Here is a 20,409-nt window from a genome sequence, read left to right as displayed (position 1 = left end):
ATCTCCCTGGCTCCAACGGAACAATGTCACAAAGCAGAACTACCGATAATGAAATGCCTAGATAGAGTGGATGTGGGGAGGATGTTTCCACGTGGGAGAGTTTAGGACTGTAGCACATGGGCCCCAGTCCTTACGAACATTCCTTTATGAAGGAGAAAGGGAGTAATATCTATAGTCAGAGGGTGTTGAATCTGTGGAATTCTTTGCCACAGAAGGGTGGGGAGGCCAAGTCAATTGATATTGTACATTATATCTCTATAGTATCACAATAAACTATTACCCAAACAATTATGTTCCGTGTTATGCTCGCACCAATGAAATGTAATCCATTATTTTCCGTTACCTGCATTTTTTTCCATTAGCGCGTCTTCATCGGGAAAAAGTAAAACGCAATGGTTAGAAAATGGCGAAAAGAATATATAGTTCATCAGATAAACATAACAAAATAAAATCAATATCTATGATAGATATATCTGTGTTGAACCATCCGTTTCGTGTTCAAGTACCATACACGCTTTTAGGGGGCGGAATTGCTTTATTCGAATTTGGTTCATTGGTAATTGGAATAAATGCTTTGCTAACAAAATTGGGATTAGTGTATTTTGTCTTGCCTGGTCTTCCCACTGAGATAAGGCAGGTAATAAGCCAGCTTAGAAAATATATTGACACGACACATCTTGTAGGTTTATCATTTTGTTCTTATTTAATTTGCAATCGTTTGCGATATTTGCCACATTCAGTGCACGTCTAAAACTAGTTTAGTTCAGTTTGTGTCACGTGTGCCGAGGTGCAGTGAAATAGTTTTTTGTTGCAAGCTATCCAGTCAGCGGGTAGTGTACACATTAATACAGTCAAACTGTCCACCGTGGACAGATACGGGATAAAGCTACTGGCTGCTATTCTCGCGGTATCTAAATCTAAATATTATTAGTTAATTAAGTTATGACACATACGCTCGATATGCATAAATTGCACAGGCATTATACCAAAATGTTGTCTTTTATCTTTTCAAGCCTTTACATTTCATATTTTAGTCGACGGGTGATATCATCAGCATCACTTGAATTCAAAGAAAAAAGTCGGTTCGACGTTTCTGGCTGTCATTGAACACGTCTGACCTCTTTGTTTGAATAATGGTTGAATTCACTCTTGCAAGAGCGTCAGCGGGAGAGTTGCTGCCCTACCCGGGATCGACAAACTACGGAGTTTGTACGGAGTTCGCTCTGTAACCGCGTGGATTTCCTTCCTGATCTTCGGGTTGCTCGCGTTAACAATGTTAGATTTGTTCCGTTTGCGCATTCATCAATCAATTAATCAATTAATTAATTGCTTGACTCGTGTTCATTTTACACAGAGCACGTAACTGACAACACGCACGGGTTGAAATGCACTTTGGGGAAGGAGGACCCGGTCACCGGCGGTTATCGTGCTCAATGTGCCTGGGAAAAGTGGCCTTCCTCAAAGTTTAGATTACATATTTTATTGTGATGTGGATGGTGGGAATCTGAATCAATAAATGAAATGTTGCATGATCAATTACACTCTCACTGAATCGTATCTTCACTTAACTTCTCATACTAACATTTTACTATATGTTCTGAATCCTGATGCACTGGAACGTGGTTTGTCATTTTAGCTCACAGTTTTAGCCACATGATTAAATAATGTAGAGGCTGCAACTTGGCTTTTTTAATGTTGAGTCAGTAATCTGATGAGTCTCAGAATCAGGAAGAGCAGTACTGAAAATAATAATTCTGACCCAAAAAAGTGGTTATCCCTGGTAAAACGTCATACATCTACACTGCCAGGTGCTGCTCAATATTTTTCTTTATGTATTGACTTTTCAGAATATACATCCAGCGTGGAAGCCTTATTTTCTGCACGCCTCTGGAGTGTATTTAGTTATACCTCGAATTCGGGGCACCGAAGGTCAGTTGGAAAACAATCGTTTATTTCATGTTGTTTCCAACCCTTTTAGATTAGATTAGATTAGATTAGATTAGATTCGTTTATTGCCATTCAGACCTTTCGGTCTGAACGAAATTTTGATTCTCTGCAGTCATACATATGATTAAAAACATGACAAAAACACACAATCAACACAAATTTATCATCCGCCACAGTGAGTTCACGAAACACCTCCTCACTGTGGTGGAAGGCAAAATCTTAAGGTATCTGTCTCTTCCCTCTTTGTTCTCCCTCTGCGCCGAGGCGACGGTTCAAACTCCGCGGGTGGTCGCTGCTTCCGCCACAGCTCAGAGGCCGAGTCGGGTCTCCGCTGCCGCTACCTCCGCCACAGCTTCGGGGCCGAGTCAGGTCTCCGCCGCCTCCGACACAGCTTCGGGGCCGAGTCGGGTCTCCGCTACCGCTGCTGCTGCTGCTGCCGCCACCACAGCTCCAGGACCGAGTCGGGTCTCCGCTGCTGCTGCTGCCGCCGCCACAGCTCCAGGGCCTAGTCGGGTCTCCGCTGCTGCCGCCGCCGCCACCGATTCGGTGCCGAGTCGGGTCTCCGCCGCTGCTACAGCTCCGATGCCGCCAGCTCCGCCATTAGGCCGAAGGAAGAGACCGAAGGAAGAGACCAAAGCATGTTTCTCCCACCTCACCCACACACATACACAACTTAATAACACAAAATTAACTAAAACATGACAAGGAACAAAACGACAGAAAAAAAAACAGACGGACTGCAGGAGGGCCGCAGCTGTTAAGCCAACGCCGCCATTTTGGACAGCTTTACTGTGTTGCACGGTGACGGTGGCGTGGCAGCAACAATTCGACGAGGCATGGTATTCGCCATACGGTGCATGCACGAGAAAAGCTGCAGGTCCCGATGACATCTCGGGGCGAGTACTCAAGTCCTGTGCTACGCAGCTAGCTCCAGTGCTCACTACATTATTCAACCTCTCCCTGGACAAGTCCGTGGTCCCTGCCTGCTTCAAAAAATCCATCATTGTACCGGTACCAAAAAATGCCTCCCCAGCCTGTCTGAATGACTACCGTCCGGTGGCCCTTACCTCGGTAGTCATGACATGTTTTGAGAGGCTGGTGAAGAAACACATCTGCGCCTTCCTCCCTCGGAACATGGACCCGTTGCAGTTCGCATACCGTCCGAACAGATCCACGGACGATGCGGTCTCCCAGGTCTTGCACACCGCTCTCTCCCATCTGGACAGCCAGAAGGGGGGCTACGTGAGGATGCTGTTCATAGACAACAGTTCAGCCTTCAACACGATATTCCCCACCAGACTTGCCGGGAAGCTAATGGAATTGGGGCTCAACACCTCCCTGTGTGCAAGGGTCCTGGACTTTCTCACCGCCAGGCCCCAGGTAGTCAAGATGGGAGGGAATACATCGAAGTCCCTCACCCTGAGCACAGGATCGCCCCAGGGTTGCGTCCTCAGCCCCCTATTGTACTCCCAGTACACACATGACTGTGTGGCTCGGTTCAGCTCCAACTCAATATTTACGTTTGCTGATGACACTGTGGTGGTGGGCCTGATCTCAGACTACGACGAGAAGGCCTACCGGGAGGAGGTGGCTGATCTAGCCCTCTGGTGCCAGGATAACAGCCTCCCCTTGAACATCAAAAAAGCGACGGAGCTGATCATGGACTTTAGGAGGGCACATCATCCGAGGACGTACACTCCATTGAGGATAAATGGGGATCCTGTGGATAAGGTGAACTGTGTTAAATATCTGGGAGTCCACATCTCCGAGGATATGACATGGGCATCAGACGCCTCGGCACTCGTGAGTAAGGCAAGGCAGCGCCTTTACCACCTCAGGCAATTGAGGAAATTCAGAGCTTCTCCGAGGATCCTCCAGTGCTTCTACGCAGCGGCGGTGGAAAGCATCTTGTCCGGAAATATTACCATCTGGGTTGGGAATTGCTCTGCCAAGGACAAGAAGGCTCTGCAGAGAGTAGTGCGTTCGGCCGAACGCACTATGGGAACTTCAGTCGCCTCCCTGCAGGAACTATACAACAGGAGGTGCAACTCCAGAGCAAATAAAATCATGGGAGAGCCCTTCCACCCCTGCAACGGACTGTTCCAGCTTCTACGGTCAGGCAAACGCCTCCGTTGCCATGCGGTGAGAACGGAGAGGTTGAGAAGGAGTTTCTTCCCAGAGGCAATTCGTACTGTAAACGCCTATCTCACCAGGGACTAACTCTACAGAACGTTTTTCCTTCCATTATTTATTATGTAAAATAATATGTGTGTTATGATTGTGTTTATAATTTGTTTGGTTGTTTTGTGGTTTGCCTTTTGCACAAAAGTCCGCGAGCATTGTCAATTTCATTTCACTGCACATCTCGTATGTGTATGTGACAAATAAACTTGACTTGACTTGACTTGACTTGGACTCTTTATAAAATTGAGAAACTCTGACATCGTGCACTATCCATATACTGCATGTATTTAACATGCATCAAATTATAACACATCAAGTCAAAAGCATAAATAATGCATTATAACATTAGTGGCATTTTAATTGATATCGGCAACAGATGCCAAGTTTCACGAAATTTCCCTTGGTACAGCGGATGTTTTGTTTCGAATAAGTGTCTCACCAATATCAGCAAGTGCTTTTTTCAGCCGGTCAGGATCTATTCCAGGGAACGAAGCAAGAGAAGCATGAAACTAAAAGTTAATCATTTTCGCCATCGGATAAAACTAGCGTCCATGTTGTTGGATGAATAAGAGTTTGGAAGAAATGCAATCAATAAACAGTCAGTAATTAAAAATATTTTGACGACACATATACTAATAAATCCTTCTGGGAAAGAATGCAACGATATTCGGCGGCACCTGCGTTATCTTACTTTGAAGGACTGGGTGTTTGCATTCCAATTACTTTACGACCATTGGATTGTAAGAACTTATATTTTACATGCAGTTCTCGGAACAAAAAAACATTATTTCTAAATGTCCAATACAGAATTTCCTCTTATTGATTTCAATACCATAATTAAATTCGCTATGGATATGACGGGCAGATGGTGGATGATCCAGTGGAAGAATGACTGTCATCTGGATATTTGATCAAAGAAAAACGTCGTCACATGCGAATAATTTCTTAGAATTTTCATCATGTGACACAAAATAGAAACATGCCGAAAGAGAATTTTGAGAAGTTAAAAACGAATCTTGTTTTTTCTCCAAGCAGCGATACGGCACTTAAAAACAATTCAAATGTAGTCGAATAACTATTTCGACCTAAGGAACATGAAACTAAGTATACAAGTAATGACGGGACACGCTTTGTAATTCAAAATATAGAAATATTTATGATACACCGTTAGCACAATATTCATTGCACTTTCTTTGTATGACACTAAAGTAGGTGATAACGTGGACAAAGAAGATAGTTATAAAAAAAACGTTCAGCTGGGCAAGGGGGCTCAGGATTATTTTAGAAAATTTAGATATATTGTATATTACTTAATGTCTGAATTGCTATCGCCAAATAATTTTCAGTGTCAGACGACCAATGTGGAAAACGACCTTATTCATCGTATATTACTGTTTTGCTAAACTATTGAGTGATGAATTGTATGAGCATTGCAACTGCATCTGTCTTTATACTTTATCATGACCGGTATTAAGAACATTTCCTATTCTCAAACACCGCAGACGCACGCATGCTCAAATGCTTGCGCATGCGTGGAGAAAACCACACATGGCAACTATCTGGGAGGGGCACGAAATCTCAAATTAGGTTAGTGATGCCGCAAACTGCACTAAATGTCCAACTAAATTTAATTTCCTGCGATAATGGCTGATTATAAATTGCCACAGCGTAGAGCAAAACATGTAGGTCTGCTGGCCATCATTTCCCACACAGACAGAATTACAATCGCTTTTGAGCATCAAGATCACACGCACTTACGTTTTACTTCCAAGGAAAATAAGGGAAGTGACACGGTAATATCACCGCCATAACCTAGTGGCTCGTTGTTACTATTGCTGTTTATGAGGATGTCGTGTTTTTTATGAAAGCAAAATAACAATAACAAAATAACAATTGTGAGACAATATCCGTAACATGTAGTGGATTTGCTATTGGGCGCCGTTGTTTCACTGTCTTACTTGAAGTTGACATTGTGGTGAAATTCAGCATCATTCTTCAAAGGAAAAACCACCTGTATATTTTCCGTTATTCACCAGCAAATTATTAATCTAACATAAAGAAGCCTAAGAACGTGAAGAGTTGACATAAATTAAACATCACGGGAATATTGGCGCCCATAAATATATTTTCAGTTCCTACTTTCCCGACGTAGTCATTACGTTATATAAAGTGGTATGGATATTTTCGGAATTCAAATTACATTTATAAAATGGAGCACGATCAATTTTAATGTCAATGCAGCCTGTGCCGGATTTACGTATAAGCTAAACAAGCTATAGCTTAGTGCTCCCACTTTCTAGCCACCTCCCCCCCCCCCGAAAAAGTTGATGGGCCTCGAGGTCTAGGGGGGCCTCCGGCCAAGGCAGAACACCTACCGTTCAACTCTGGGCGGACCCCATCTCTCTCTCTCTCTCTCCATCTCCCTCCGCTATCCGTGTCCGGGCCGCCGGGCTCCGCTCGCTCCTCATCCGCCGGCACGGCAGGCCGCCTTGCACATGCGCACAACCACGGCCAGCACATCATCGGCCGCCCTGCGCATGCGCACTGCAACGGCAACTGGTCGGCGCTGGGCACTTTCTCCCTCGCTTTGGATTGTGGGAGATTTGGCGGCCATGGCTGTCCGGTCGTTGGGGCCTCACAAGTGGAACAGCTTAGTACATATCTTCATCTAAATCCGGCACTGAATGCATCAGTAAAAGCTCAATAATTATATTCGGGCTAGGATCTCAAATTAGCCGCCAGATGTTGTAAAAGTTTTGAAATGATGAATGTGCCTCTTGTTATTTTGCAGGATAATAGTTTTTCACTTATTTTTAGACTTGTTTGATTTAATGTTGTACCTCGCTGGTTTTGAGCATTGTATAAAAGCACACCTCAAAAACAACAGGCATCTATTTAGTCACTCAAAATTAAAATAATCTGCAGCAAAAGATGTGACATTTTGTTAGAAAGAACTGCCATCGTTTATATGGTTTCAGAACATACCTTTGACTTCACCCTTCCCTACAAATCACAAAAACAAATGTATATGTAATATATATTATTGTTTTAGTTTTCTGAATTATTTATAACAGGAAGATGGCAGGACTGCAGTTACACGTGGCTTCTAACGTTCGGATCTTCGGGAAATTCCATTTCATTAGTTTCAACACAGGATCACGTGGTTGCTCCCAGTGTACATGTTCAATTTTTCTTCTCCTTCCCCAAATTATCCATTACACGGGCAGCAATTATCTTACTGTAATATGATTGTATTTGCACTATTTGGTGTATTTAACATTTAAGCGATGTGCGCAGAATCTCTTCGCCGAGATTGATTTGGTCAAATACACAAATTGAGGATGTGATTTGTTAGTCCAATTGTTTAATCGCTTGCCTGCAAATAGTCTTCGGTAAACCCCTGGTTCAGTTGGTTCTACATATCAATCTTTTTTTTTGTTGAGAAGCAAACGTGTCCATGTATGTTTCGCATGTTTATGATAAAGAGCCTTGCATGTGAATATTCGATTTACCAATGCAATGTATAGAGGAAACAACGGCCATCGTATCATTTTCGTCAATTATTGTTAATAGTGGCATTAATATATCTATAGCATATGGATATGTAGGAATGTAGATGAATGGATTATGTGAAGACAGATGAGGATTGGCCTTGGCATCATGTCGCGACATGAATTGAGGGATGAAGGTCCTGCTCCTGTGCTGAGCTGTTCTATGTTTTATGTAGACACAAAATGCTGGAATGATTCAACGGGACAAACAGTTGTTCTGAATAGAAGAAGTGGGTGACTTTTCGTGTCTTGGTTCTTGGTTCTTGGTTTCTTGGTCCTCCAAAATATTCCAAATGGAATTTAAACTGGAGGTGGAAACCCTTCTGCCTATATCCGTTGTTCTCTGGAGGCAATGAATTCAGTCCTGTATGGTCACCACCTCTCCGTCAAGTTCCCCGTTCCCTCCCAAGGAATCCTCAGCGTTGTGATTGTTAACAAATCCTAACTCCTTACTAATGCCCCTGTCCCACTTAGGAAACCTGAACGGAAACCTCTTGAGACTTTGCGCCCCGCCCAAGGTTTCCGTGCGGTTCCCGGAGGTTTTTGTCACTTTCCCTACCTGCTTCCGCTACCTACAACCAGCTGCAACCTCCGGGAACTGCACGAAAACCTTGGATGGGGCGCAAAGTCTCCAGAGGTCTCCGTTCAGGTTTCTTAAGTGGGGCAGGGGCATTATCTTCTGCTGACATCCTTTAGATATGCTTCACCGCTGACAAAGCGGGAAATGAAGTGCATTGCGGTAAGAAGGTAAGCAAACTACAGTAAGTACATTGTACTTACTCGAGCACAAAACAACAAAGGAGCAACCCGTCTGCCCACTATAAATGAAACCAGACAATGAAACCAATCCAATCTAATCCTATCTACATACACTAGGTCCATACCCTCAAACCAAAGATACCCAACCTGGGATAAATTTACCCCCATGGTGTAAATTTCGCCTACCCAAGGGAGAACTTTGCTGATTCTGGATTTGTACATATTTTTTCTCATAGTCTGATTCTGGTATATCAGTATATGTTCATCATCATTTGTTCATAAATAAGTGAAATAATATTGTTATGGGTAGTTACCAAGGGTGAACGGGGCGAAAAATATTGGGATTCCCGGCTCTAAACCCTTTACGGTTAACTGCCTGTAGCATTGCCCCTTGATTTTATTCTAAATATTTAGATTGATACTTAATACAATGGTGACGTTGATTATTAAATTCCATGGAAAATGTCTAAACTTTGGTTCATCCCGCACTCGTCCCAATAAATAACTACATGATGAGCATATAAATTACTACCAAAGTGAGAGATCTAAAGGCCTTTTTCTACATAAGACCTAAAGATTTTGACTTTTGTTTTACGCTGATACCAAGGTTCCAGCGATGGATACATTGCCGCATTACGGAGATTCAATTTGAAACGGCTTCCATTTCAAATATATAGTGAATGAAACAAACACCATATATAGCAATACAGACAAAAATGTCATTATTGTCACCTACCTGGTATTTTCATGTAATTTTTAATTGCATCAAGTTCTGAGAATAAATATCACCAGAACAATCAATATATTTGAACATTAAACGTACTTTTGATATCCAGATTTTATATGATTTTTTTTGGTTGAAGCGAACGAATGATTTTCAAGTTAATAATGAAATAAATACATACAATAAACAATAATAATAATAATAATAATAATAATAATAATAATGTTTAAAAATACTAGTACTAATAATAATAACAATAACAATAATAATAATAATAATAATAATAATAATAATAATAATAATAATAATAATAACAATACTAACAAACATATTCTTCCAAATTCTGAATGTGTATTGCCAAATTATGCAACGCATAGGTAACTCGACTTGCGACAGGATATGAATTCAGCTGTAAAATATTATACATCGCAATAAAGCATCAATTAACTAATCAAATAATGAACCATCTAATTAATTAATTAATTAATTAATTGCACCTTTCATTCATTCATTCATTAAAACCCTTCATTCATTCGTTCGTTCATTTATACGTTCATTCATTCCATGTGTTTTAATACACACTAAGAATGACAAATTCATCGAGGTTTTCTGCGATAAATGTCCCATCGTAGATGTACGTTACCTTGCTTAGTTTGCTTGAAACTTTCCTCTGCGATGAATTGTATTTACGTTAGACTCATATTTTCCATCATCACTAGAAATACCTGACTCATTCATACACACTATTACGTTGGCCATTTAGCTTAGTAAATTGACTTGAGGTCCGTTTAACTTTCCGACGACGTTGGTAATTATTAAATATAGAATCGGTGTCCTTCATTGTAAGCTGATACAGAAATGTGTTTATGACGTTTTCATATACTTATAAAAACTCTGATTTTTAGTAGCTGTGTATATGTGTATGTTTGTGTGCGTGTTTGGGTGTGTGTGTGTGTGTGTGTGTGTGTGTGTGTGTGTGTGTGTGTGTGTGTGTGTGTGTGTGTGTGTGTGTGTGTGTGTGTGTGTGTGTGTGTGTGTGTGTGTGTGTGTGTTAGTGTGTGTGTGTGTGTGTGTGTGTGTGTGTGTGTGTGTGTGTGTGTGTGTGTGTGTGTGTGTGTGTGTGTGTGTGTGTGTGTGTGTGTGTGTGTGTGTGTGTGTGTGTGTGTGTGTGTGTGTGTGTGTGTGTGTGTGTGTGTGTGTGTGTGTGTGTGTGTGTGTGTGTGTGTGTGTGTGTGTGTGTGTGTGTGTGTGTGTGTGTGTGTGTGTGTGTGTGTGTGTGTGTGTGTGTGTGTGTGTGTGTGTGTGTGTGTGTGTGTGTGTGTGGGGGGGGGTGTGGTTGTCTTTACATCTTTGCGAAAAAGCTACGCGGTGACAATAACATTATTACATATTCCAGTTGACCTTTTTCCAGTCGAGGCCGGGATGACATTATCCGAACATTTCATGCTTTATTTCTCGAGTTATTGGTGATTAAAGCTTAAAAAACATCAAAAAACCATCACATTAAAGCCACCAGCTTCAAATGATGGTCGCAATGTCTCCTTAAGCAGAGACTACCCTCAATGAAGCTTTCATCCTATATTTGACACGGTTTTCGCGATCACAGCTTTAAAAAAAATGCCATCTTACAGAAGATCTTTACATATTCCGATACACATTTTTCCCTTCGAGATGGCTTTCACTGAACATTTAACGCTTTATTTCTCAACCTATTAGATTAACGTTAGAAAAATCAAGCCTCAATCACGATTTCAATTCTATCATTTACACGATATTCGCCATCATAGCTTTACAAGTACCAACTTTCACAAGATTTTTAATATTCGGATTCACACTTTTCCCCACGAGGCTTTCACTTTCACTGGAGATTGTATGCTTTATTTCCGATTTATTATTGATTAATTACCGACCAGCTTCAAATGATGACGTCACAATGTCTCGAGTAAAGGGGAGGGTGAATTGCTAATGCTACACGCAGGGAAGTACAATTGTTTTTTAAGACCACTGCTGAGGAAGACAAGGGGAGTGCTGGAATGTTCCGTTTGGGAACGGCTTGCGTTGAAGGACCACATCTCCCATGGGGCTACGGGTAGGGAACGGGTGCGTTGGGTGAGCAGACCCAAATGTCTGCAGTTCGTCTAGTCTTTATGAAATCTCTGAGGAAAATATGTCAGTATCTTACGTATTTAATTAACTTCCACCGACAGATACAATTACATTGGCAATAGAATTCGGTTGAACCTGTCGTTAACTAATATATATTGTGGTTTTCATTATTGTCGTCAAATGACCTAATTTTCTAATTGTATAATCTATAGTTTACTCATATCGAAATCAAAGGAAATAAATCGTCTCCAAATACGCTTTCTGCTTTAAATGGGCTGTGTACATTCATATAATTTAACTGCACATTAAATGATAACTTTTACATGATCGTATTTGGTATCTGATTGTAAAATGAAGATATGTTCCCTGCGAGACCGATTGTCTAACGCAGCACCAGAAATATCATGGTAACTTCTCATGAATTATGCAAATGAACCGGATATAACTCCAGAGGAGGAATAATGACCTTACCGACATCAGTCTGTAGTCTCCTTATATCTGAAGTTAAATAAATTTAATATAAGAACGAGTCCAATTAAGACGTTTCAAAGATATTTAGCCATGTCTGCGAATGTGGAGAGATTGGAGGGTTGTCGATCACATGCGGGAACTGGGAACTAGCACGGAATGCCAAATGATCGCCGTGGACACAGTCGGCCTAAAGGTTTATTTCCATGCAGCGGAGCTCCATGTCTCTCCCGCTGCAGAATCCAATAGAATAAAATTCCCAATAGACACATAAAGGTACATTCCTCAAAATATCTCACCAATGACTGAAATAAGGATCCACTAAGTGAGTGCACTCTATGCACCTTTCATGACCTTGCTTTGATAGACCACCACAAATTGGATTGGTGAAAATAGAAACCGGGGATTGGGGACGATCAGCCATGAACGCAATGAATGGCGGCGCCGGCTCGAAGGGCCGAATGGCCTCCTCCTGCACCTATTTTCTATCTACATCTCTGTTTCTAAACGAAGCTATAATATATAATACAAAACATGTGAAATATTGCCTCTTAGATATTTTCAGTCACGCTAACCTATTGTAGATAATGTATTTATTTCCACTTTGTTGAATTGGAATGTATCTACGGAAAAGTCTCCAGGGAAAAGGTGAGTCTTCCTGAATACCTACATGCATACTTTACATACTGCAGTCCAATGTAACTGGGCAGTGACAATATTGGACACATCTGTTCTGCTTCTCAAAAGTGAAGGTTGAACATCTGAAACAAGCTCAAGTTCTTTAAAATCAATGCATTGGACATATTAAGCAATGCTAATCAGCTACATATCAATTTACCAAGACGCGTGAAAACTATTTCGGGCAAACCATATTTTTACCTCCTCTTAATTCCTTTGCTGCAAACATTTGAAAAATAAAAATGAGATGAGCCGGCAGAGCATTGACAAAAACGAATTAAAATGCATAAATACTCTATGAATTTCTAAACTAGAAATCATAAAAGGGTGATTCAGGTTGAGTTTTAGAGGGCGTCTCCGCAGAATCCGTATATATCGTGCTTTTGTGCATCACTGGTTTCGGACCGGTGCAGGTAGATAAAAGATGTACACCTGTAGTGTGAATTGTTGATTAGAAGCCAAGCTTTGATACTTTGTAACAATTGTCTGGCTAGTGGCGAAGTTGAGTGGTCAGGAAGAAATGCGCCCAACGGGATCACCAGACGAGGGAGTCTCGGAAGGAATTGAAATTCGAAAGTAGATGTCTCTGGTGGCAGAATCTCTATCCCAACAAAAAAGTTTTCCAACAATAGGTAAAGCTACCGTCCAGTATACACAACCCGCCACACCCACTCACACACACTTCACCGCATTTCTGCTTCCTGTCCTAACGCTGAATCTTCCCATTTACACCACCTTTTCCCACTTCCTCTTACATCCGTTTCTCATTTTATTCCCACTACTGTTGCTGTTTCCATTCGCCTACTGCATGCATATTTGTACGACATTTCCCGTCGCTGCGTACCAATCACATCGAAGCCGGTTCTAGATCTCTTAATTCCCCTATTATACCTCAACCGCCAGTCCGATTGCAATCACATTAGTTATTGTTCTCCCACCTTTGTGTGCCATCCTACACCTGTTGCCTCTAAGTATTCCCGCCGGTCTGTCTCCGACCATAGCTCTCATTCTTGGGTGTCGTTACCCAGACTGCGGTTCGCTCCCTGCCTTTTTACCCGTTGTGATCATCCACCCTCTCCCAATTCACCATTACATATTGTTCCTATCTTCCCACTCCCACTCTCCTCTCTACGCTGGTTATATCCGTTTTACCTTCTCGGACCTTCTGCAGGGTTTCATCCGAGAGGGAAACCAATTTCCACCGCCCCCCACCCACCGAAATCCGGAAGTGGCGGCGCTGTTAACAGCTGCGGCTCGCCTGCAGTCCGTCTGTCTTTACTTTTTTCTGTTGTTTTTTTTGTCTTGTTTTGGTTAAGTTTTAGTTTGTTGGGTTGTGTTAGAGGGGGTGGAACATGTTCTCTGTCTCTTCCTTCGGGGGAATGCGACTTTTTCATGTCGTATCCCCCTTCTCTGCCTCCGTCTGCGCTGAGGCCTAATGGCGGAGCTGGCGGCCTCCAGCCTGCGACTGACCCCGAGGCTCCGGAGGCAGAGCCAGCCAGGACTTACCAACGAGAAGCTGGCCGTCTTCGGGGCTGAGCAGCGGTGGCCCGACTTGCTGGTGCGGCGTTCTGGCTTTCGGCGGCGGCCTGGGGCTGATGCAGCGGGACTCGGAGCTGAGACTGCGGGACCCGAAGCTGGGGCGGCGGCCTGGAGCTGGGGTGGCTGCCCAGAGCTGGGGCAGCAGCCCGGAGCGGAGACTGCGAGACCCGGAGTTGGGGCGGCGGCCCGGAGCGGAGACTGCAGGACCCGGAGCTGGGGCAGCGACCTGGAGCGGGGGCATCGGCCTGGAGATGGGGCAGCGGCCCGGTGCGGAGACTGCAGGACCTGGAGATGGGGCGGCGACCTGGAGCTGGGGCATCGACCTGGAGCTGGGGCAGCGGCCCGGTGCGGAGACTGCAGGACCTGGAGATGGGGCGGCGGCCCGGAGCTGATGCTGTGGCGGGCCGTCTCGGAGCGGAGATGGCGTTCTGGCTTTCGGCAGCGGCGACATCACCACGGAGGTCCGCTGGACTGGAGAGCGGCATCTCCGGCCTGGATCGACCGCCTCAACGCAGAGGGAGAACAAGGAGGGAAGAGATGGAAACTAAGACTTTGCCTCCATCACAGTGAGGATGTGCTTGGTGAACTCACTGTGGTGGATGTTTAATTTGTGTTTATTGTATGTTTTGTTATTATTGATTCTGTGTATGACTGCAGGCAACATAATTTCGTTCAGACCGTAAGGTCTGAATGACAATAAAGGATCTATCTATCTTAAGTTAAATTGTATCTATAAAATAGTCGTCTTAGTAACAATATATTGAACACGATGAAAGGATCTGTAGTTGCTTACTGATATCAGCGAGAGCCTTCTTCAAGGTATCCACTTCTAAAATATTTACAAATAATACGTTAATAGGTGCAGTCCCTTACCAGGGTAGGGGAATCAAGGACCAGAGCGCATAAGTTTAAGGTGAAGGGAAAAAGGTATCATTGGAATCATAGGGCTCTCTTGGCGAACGAACGGTGTTGGGTGTACGGAGCGAGTTGTCACAAGAGGTAGTGGAGGCAGGGACTATTACATAGTTTAAAATAAAGCTACATGAATAAGACAATGTTAGTTGGATATGAGCCAAATGCAGGCAGATGGGGCTCGGGTAGATGGAACATGTTGATTGGTGGGGGCAACGTGGGACAAAGGGCCTGTTTCCAGGCTGAATGACTCCATGGCTAAAGTTTATTAAAGCGTTTCACAATTAATTAATGTCATGGGTGCTACATTTTGATCCGCTTAGATGCTTTCTTCATGTGCAACGTTATTTTAGAATAATTTGTGTAATATCTTTCTCTTGTACGTTAACATCGAATAGTGAAGGACAGGAACAGTCCTTCCGCTCACAATGCGTTGTGCCATCAGGAGCAATTCCGTGTTTGGTAGCTATCCTCTCTTTAGTTTCCACTAACGGCTCGGCATTGTCCAACGTCGGAAGACTACGTTCTTGATTTGGTCTATTGCATTTTGACAAATAATATTTGTGTCCAGATTAATGCAATATCAGAAATATGAGCTAAATGCAATTGGGGTGATAAACAATAAATGACATGAAACTCGGATTTGAGATATATATGGTGAGTGAGTAGGAAGGAATTGCAGGTGCTGGTTTAAATCGAAGATAGAAAAAAATGTTGTAATAACACGGCGAGACAGAAGCATCTCTGTCGAGAGGAATGGGTGACGTCTCTGGTCGAGACCCTTCTTGAAACTAGAGTCGGGGACCTCTATGTGGAGAGTGTTGTGAAGCGCTCCAAAAAACATGAATCCGGTTTAAATTTTGAAAGGTCGTGCTATCCAATTAAGTATACCTGCACATTCTAACAAATGCCATTTTAAATACAAACGAATAATTGCTGCTTTCTTTTAAGAAAGGAAGTAAATTGCAACGATGATTCCGAAACCGTCTATGGTCCATATTGAAATAGAAAGCTACGGATTTTCACGAAAACCATTTGTATTAGTCATGGAGGTACTGATTCCAGAAAGAGCGGAGATGATTTCCTTTCGGAAAGAGTGTTCGTTCATCAAGGGGGAAAATAAGCAATTTTCGCAAAATATATATATTTTTTTTTTTTTTGAATTTCGAACAATTAACGGGGTTTTTTTAAATCCGTTTTTATGTTTCTACCTGGAAAGAGCTTCAATACAACGATTTGCGGTCAGATCAACACAAGCTTAACAATATGAAAAATAATCGAATTGCGTTTATAAGCGTCAAAAGCCGTGCTTGATTTAAATTATATCCGGAAATCAAATACAAAATAGTACATGTCACTCGCCTTGTGCTTTTTCTATCAGTGTTCTCTCTGTGAAGAAAAATAGTTTCATTTATTCGGTCAATAATTGGGCCATCTGTAACTAAAATACAAAAAAATAAATACAAACTAAAATACAAAAAAAAATAGTTTGTTTAACTGTCGTGTGCAGAAACGAAGGTTTATCAAACAAGAACTAAATTTAAGCTCAACTCTGCCACAAATATTCAAGTCAAGTTTATTCGTCACAAACACATACGAGATGTGCAGTGAAATGAGAGTGCAGTGAAACACAGTGAGATAAGGATAAGGGGGAAATCCTTTAAAACCGAGATGAGGAGAACTTTTTTCACACAGAGAGTGGTGAATCTCTGGAACTCTGGAAGTTGAGGCCAGTTCATTGGCTATATTTAAGAGGGAGTTAGATGTGGCCCTTGTGGCCAAGGGGATCAGAGGGTATGGAGAAAAGGCAGGTACGGGATACTGAGTTGGATGATCAGCCATGATCATGTTAAATGGCGGTGCAGGCTCGAAGGGCCGAATGGCCTACTCCTGCACCTAATTTCTATGTTTCTATGTTTCTATGTGCAGTGGCAAATGCTCGCGGACTCTATGCAAAAAGACAAACAAACAAACAACCAAACAAACTACAAACAGAATGTAACAGAATCACATATTATTTTTCATATTAGATATTGTGGGCGGAAGGAAAAAGGGGAAAAAACAGCAATTTTTTCTAAAAGCAGTAGAGTGAATGAATGAATGGATGCATGAATGAATGACTGAATGATTGAATCTCTTTATTGTCAAGTCAAGAGTGGTACGGTAATGTTAGTCCCTGGTGAGATAGGAGTTTACAGTCCAAATGGCCTCTGAGAAAAAACTCATTCTCATCCTCTCCGTTCTCACAGCATGGCAACGGAGGCGTTTGTGTAATGTATAACTTTGCAACTTATTTTCGTAATGTTCGATTTTATATCATACTTTCCATGTTTCTATTCATGTACTGTGATACATGCGGAAGCACCATAAAATGAGAAAAGATGGTGCACATGTTTAATTTGCTTGGAGTGCTAACTAAGGTAACGACGGCAGGAAATAACAACGTTTCTTCTCTCCACTTATGTCCTTTGACGGTCTAGGTTTCTCAGCATTCCGGCCTTTTCGAATTTAACTTCAGATATTCTTTATCTGTCGTTTTTTGTTATTTATGTTATTTTTGCTTTTCAGGTAATGTATTGATGTATGGTGACAGTTGGAAAGTAAAGCAAGACTATTGCGATCGAGATTATTGTGCGTTTTTATTACAGTCGAATATCGTAACATTGATATTGATTTAACTTATTGGATTTGATTTGTCCAAGGGGCGAAAAAAGATGTTTCTTTTGTCCAAAAGAAAAATGGCGAACTTCATTTGGAGGGGTTTAGGGGCGATTAAGACGATAAATTATATTAAACATGCAATTGAATAATCAAATCAAAGAAGGCTGTAGGTCGTGTACTGGCAAACGGTGGCTTAAATGATGAATGTTGCGATGAATGAGACAGCATGAAAACTGGTCCTTGGACCCAATCTGCACACAGAGGACAACATATGCCAAACTGCCTGCGTTTGGTCCACACCCCTCCAAACCGGTCCTATCCATCTAGCTCCTTGGGAAACTTGTTCCATGCACCCACCACCTTTTCTATGATAACTTTAACCCCCAGATTCCTATTACATATTTTCCCTTCACATTGAACGCATCTCCTCTGGTTCTTGATTCACCTACTCACGGCAACATACTCTGTGCATCTATCACCGAAGTATTTGACAATGCTGTATGATGCGACTCGATTTTTATATCAATAGCAATATTGCTTACCCATTGCTTTGACAGTCTTTACCAGTTCGTCAAATTCTGAGAAATAAAAATGCTCCAACATTTACTTGGCCAACTATATTTATAAAGAAATAATTCTAAATAACACGCACGGATATCACACATTGATATAATACGCACGGATATCACACGGATAGAGAGAGAGAGAGAGAGAGAGAGAGAGAGAGAGAGAGAGAGAGAGAGAGAGAGAGGAGAGAGAGAGAGAGTAGCACAAATGAAGAATATGTTTTTGTGATTTACCGACAGAGTACACATTCGTGATATGTTTGGAAAGATACGTTTCAACATCTGAAATTGGGTGTTAATGGAACCAAACTATGAATGTATTTTATCGGTGGCGGGAAGCTGTTGGAGTCAATTATAAAATATGAAATAGCGACACATGTGGATAGCAGTAACAGGAACGGTCCGAGTAAGCAGGGATTTACGTAGGAGAAATCATGCTTGACTAATCTTCTGGAATTTTTTGAGGATGTAATTCGGCAAATCGACAATGGACAGTCAGTGAATGTACTGTACCTGGACTTTCAGAAAGCATTTGATAAGGTCTCACATAGGAGAGTAGTGAGCAAAGAGGTCATTCTGCGGTTGTACCGGGCCCTAGTGAGACCACACCTTGAGTAGTGTGTGCAGTTTTTGTCTCCAAATATGAGGAAGGGCATTCTTGCTATTGAAGGAGTGCAGTGTGTGTTCACGGATTTAAATGCCGAGATGACGGCACTGTTAGATTTGGGTAAAATGGAGAGGCTGGGCGTGTATACTCTGGAATTTAGAAGGATAAGAGGGGATCTTATTGTAACGTATAAGATTGTTAAGGCGTTGGACACGCTGGAGGCAGGATACATGTTCCCGATATTAGGGGATTCCAGAACCAGGGTGCACAGTTTAAGAATAACGGGTATGCCTTTTAGAACTGAGATGAAGAAAATCCTTTCCACCCATAAATTTGTGAATCTGTGGAACTTTGTGCTTCAGAAGGCAGTGGAGGAAATTCTCCGGATGCATTCAAGCGAGATTTCGAGAGAGCTCTTAAAGATAGTGTAGTCGGGGGATATGGGGAGAAGGCAGGAACGGGGTACTGAACGTGGATGAACAGCCATGATCACAATACATGGCGGTGCTGGCTCGAAGTGCCGAAAGGCGTAATCCTGCAGCTGTTGTCTATTGTCTATTGTCTATTGACGAATAATTTTCATCCTTCCCTCAAATTCACTTGGACCATATACGACATCTCCTGACCATATCCAGATCTCACCATCTCCTCGCAGGAGGCAGATTATTAACCAACATCTACTACAAGCCTCCTGACTCCCATAGCTATCTTGACTACATTTCTTCCCACTATGCTTTCTGTAAAGTCTCTATCCCCTACAACCAATTCCTCCGTCCACGTCGTATCTGCGCCCAGGATGAATTTTCCGTACTAGGTCATCGGAGATTTTCTCATTCGTACGGAAACGGGCTTCCCCTCCTCCATCATAGACTAGGGTCTCATCGAGATCAAGCTGCTCCGCTCGAGCTTCCCCTTCCCCCATTAGCAACAAGGGCAGAGTCCGCATTGTCCTCACCTTCCAACCCAACAGCTATCTCATACAGCATATAATCCTCCAACACTTTGGCCACCGACAACGGGATCGTACCACTGGCCACATCTTCCCATCTCCACCCCTTTATGCTTTCCGCTAAGACCGTTCCTTCCGCAACTCCCTGGTCAACTCCTCCCTTCCCACACAAAGCAACCTCTCCCCCAGGTACATTCGCCTGCTACTGCAGGAAACGCAACACCTATCCCTTTGTATCCCCCCCCCCCCCCTCGACTCCGTTCAAAGACTCCGACAGTCTTATGAGTTGAGGCAGAGGTTCACGAGCCTCGTCCACTGTATTCGCTGTTCTAGCGGTCAACATCTGTACATCGGCGAGACTAAGGGCAAACTCATCTCCCGGTTGCTCAGCACGTTAAATCCCCCGCCCATTCCCAATCTGTCATTTCCGGCCTGGGCCTCCTCCATTGTCAGAGTGAGGCCCAAGGCAAATTGGAGGAACACCCCCTCATATTTCCCTTGGGTATCTTAGTGGTATGAACATTGATTTCTCTAACTTCAAGTGACACTTGCTTTGCCTCTCTCTCCATCCCCATCCACCTTCCCATTTCTCCCAACAGGATTACCCTCTTAGACAGCATTCTATGTCTGCCCCCCCCCCCCCCACTCCCCAAACTTCAGTCTGAAGAAAGGTCTCGACCCGAAATGTCACCCATCCCTTCTGTCCAGAGATGCTGCCTGTCCCCCCTTAGTTACTCCAGCATTTCGAGTCTACTACG

General features: G+C 42.8%; 1 protein-coding gene across 1 annotated transcript in view; it reads right to left on the bottom strand.

Moving 5' to 3' along the window:
• The window catches only part of LOC129714814 (periplakin-like), a 57,765-nt gene extending 44,576 nt beyond the window's left edge, over window positions 1–13,189 (bottom strand). Inside the window, exons 1-6 of the mRNA XM_055664657.1 lie at window positions 11,743–13,189; window positions 9,809–9,835; window positions 9,178–9,213; window positions 7,117–7,134; window positions 4,571–4,606; window positions 344–367 (exon numbers count right to left, since the gene is read on the bottom strand). Coding sequence (XP_055520632.1) covers window positions 344–367; window positions 4,571–4,606; window positions 7,117–7,134; window positions 9,178–9,190 — 91 coding nt within the window. The 5' untranslated portion in view covers window positions 9,191–9,213; window positions 9,809–9,835; window positions 11,743–13,189. The remainder of the gene's footprint in view (window positions 1–343; window positions 368–4,570; window positions 4,607–7,116; window positions 7,135–9,177; window positions 9,214–9,808; window positions 9,836–11,742) is intronic.
• Window positions 13,190–20,409: the final 7,220 nt, after the last annotated feature.

Source organism: Leucoraja erinacea, chromosome 42, assembly GCF_028641065.1.
Source record: "Leucoraja erinacea ecotype New England chromosome 42, Leri_hhj_1, whole genome shotgun sequence".
Lineage (NCBI taxonomy): Eukaryota > Metazoa > Chordata > Chondrichthyes > Rajiformes > Rajidae > Leucoraja > Leucoraja erinaceus.
This window is presented reverse-complemented; position numbering and strand designations above follow the sequence as displayed.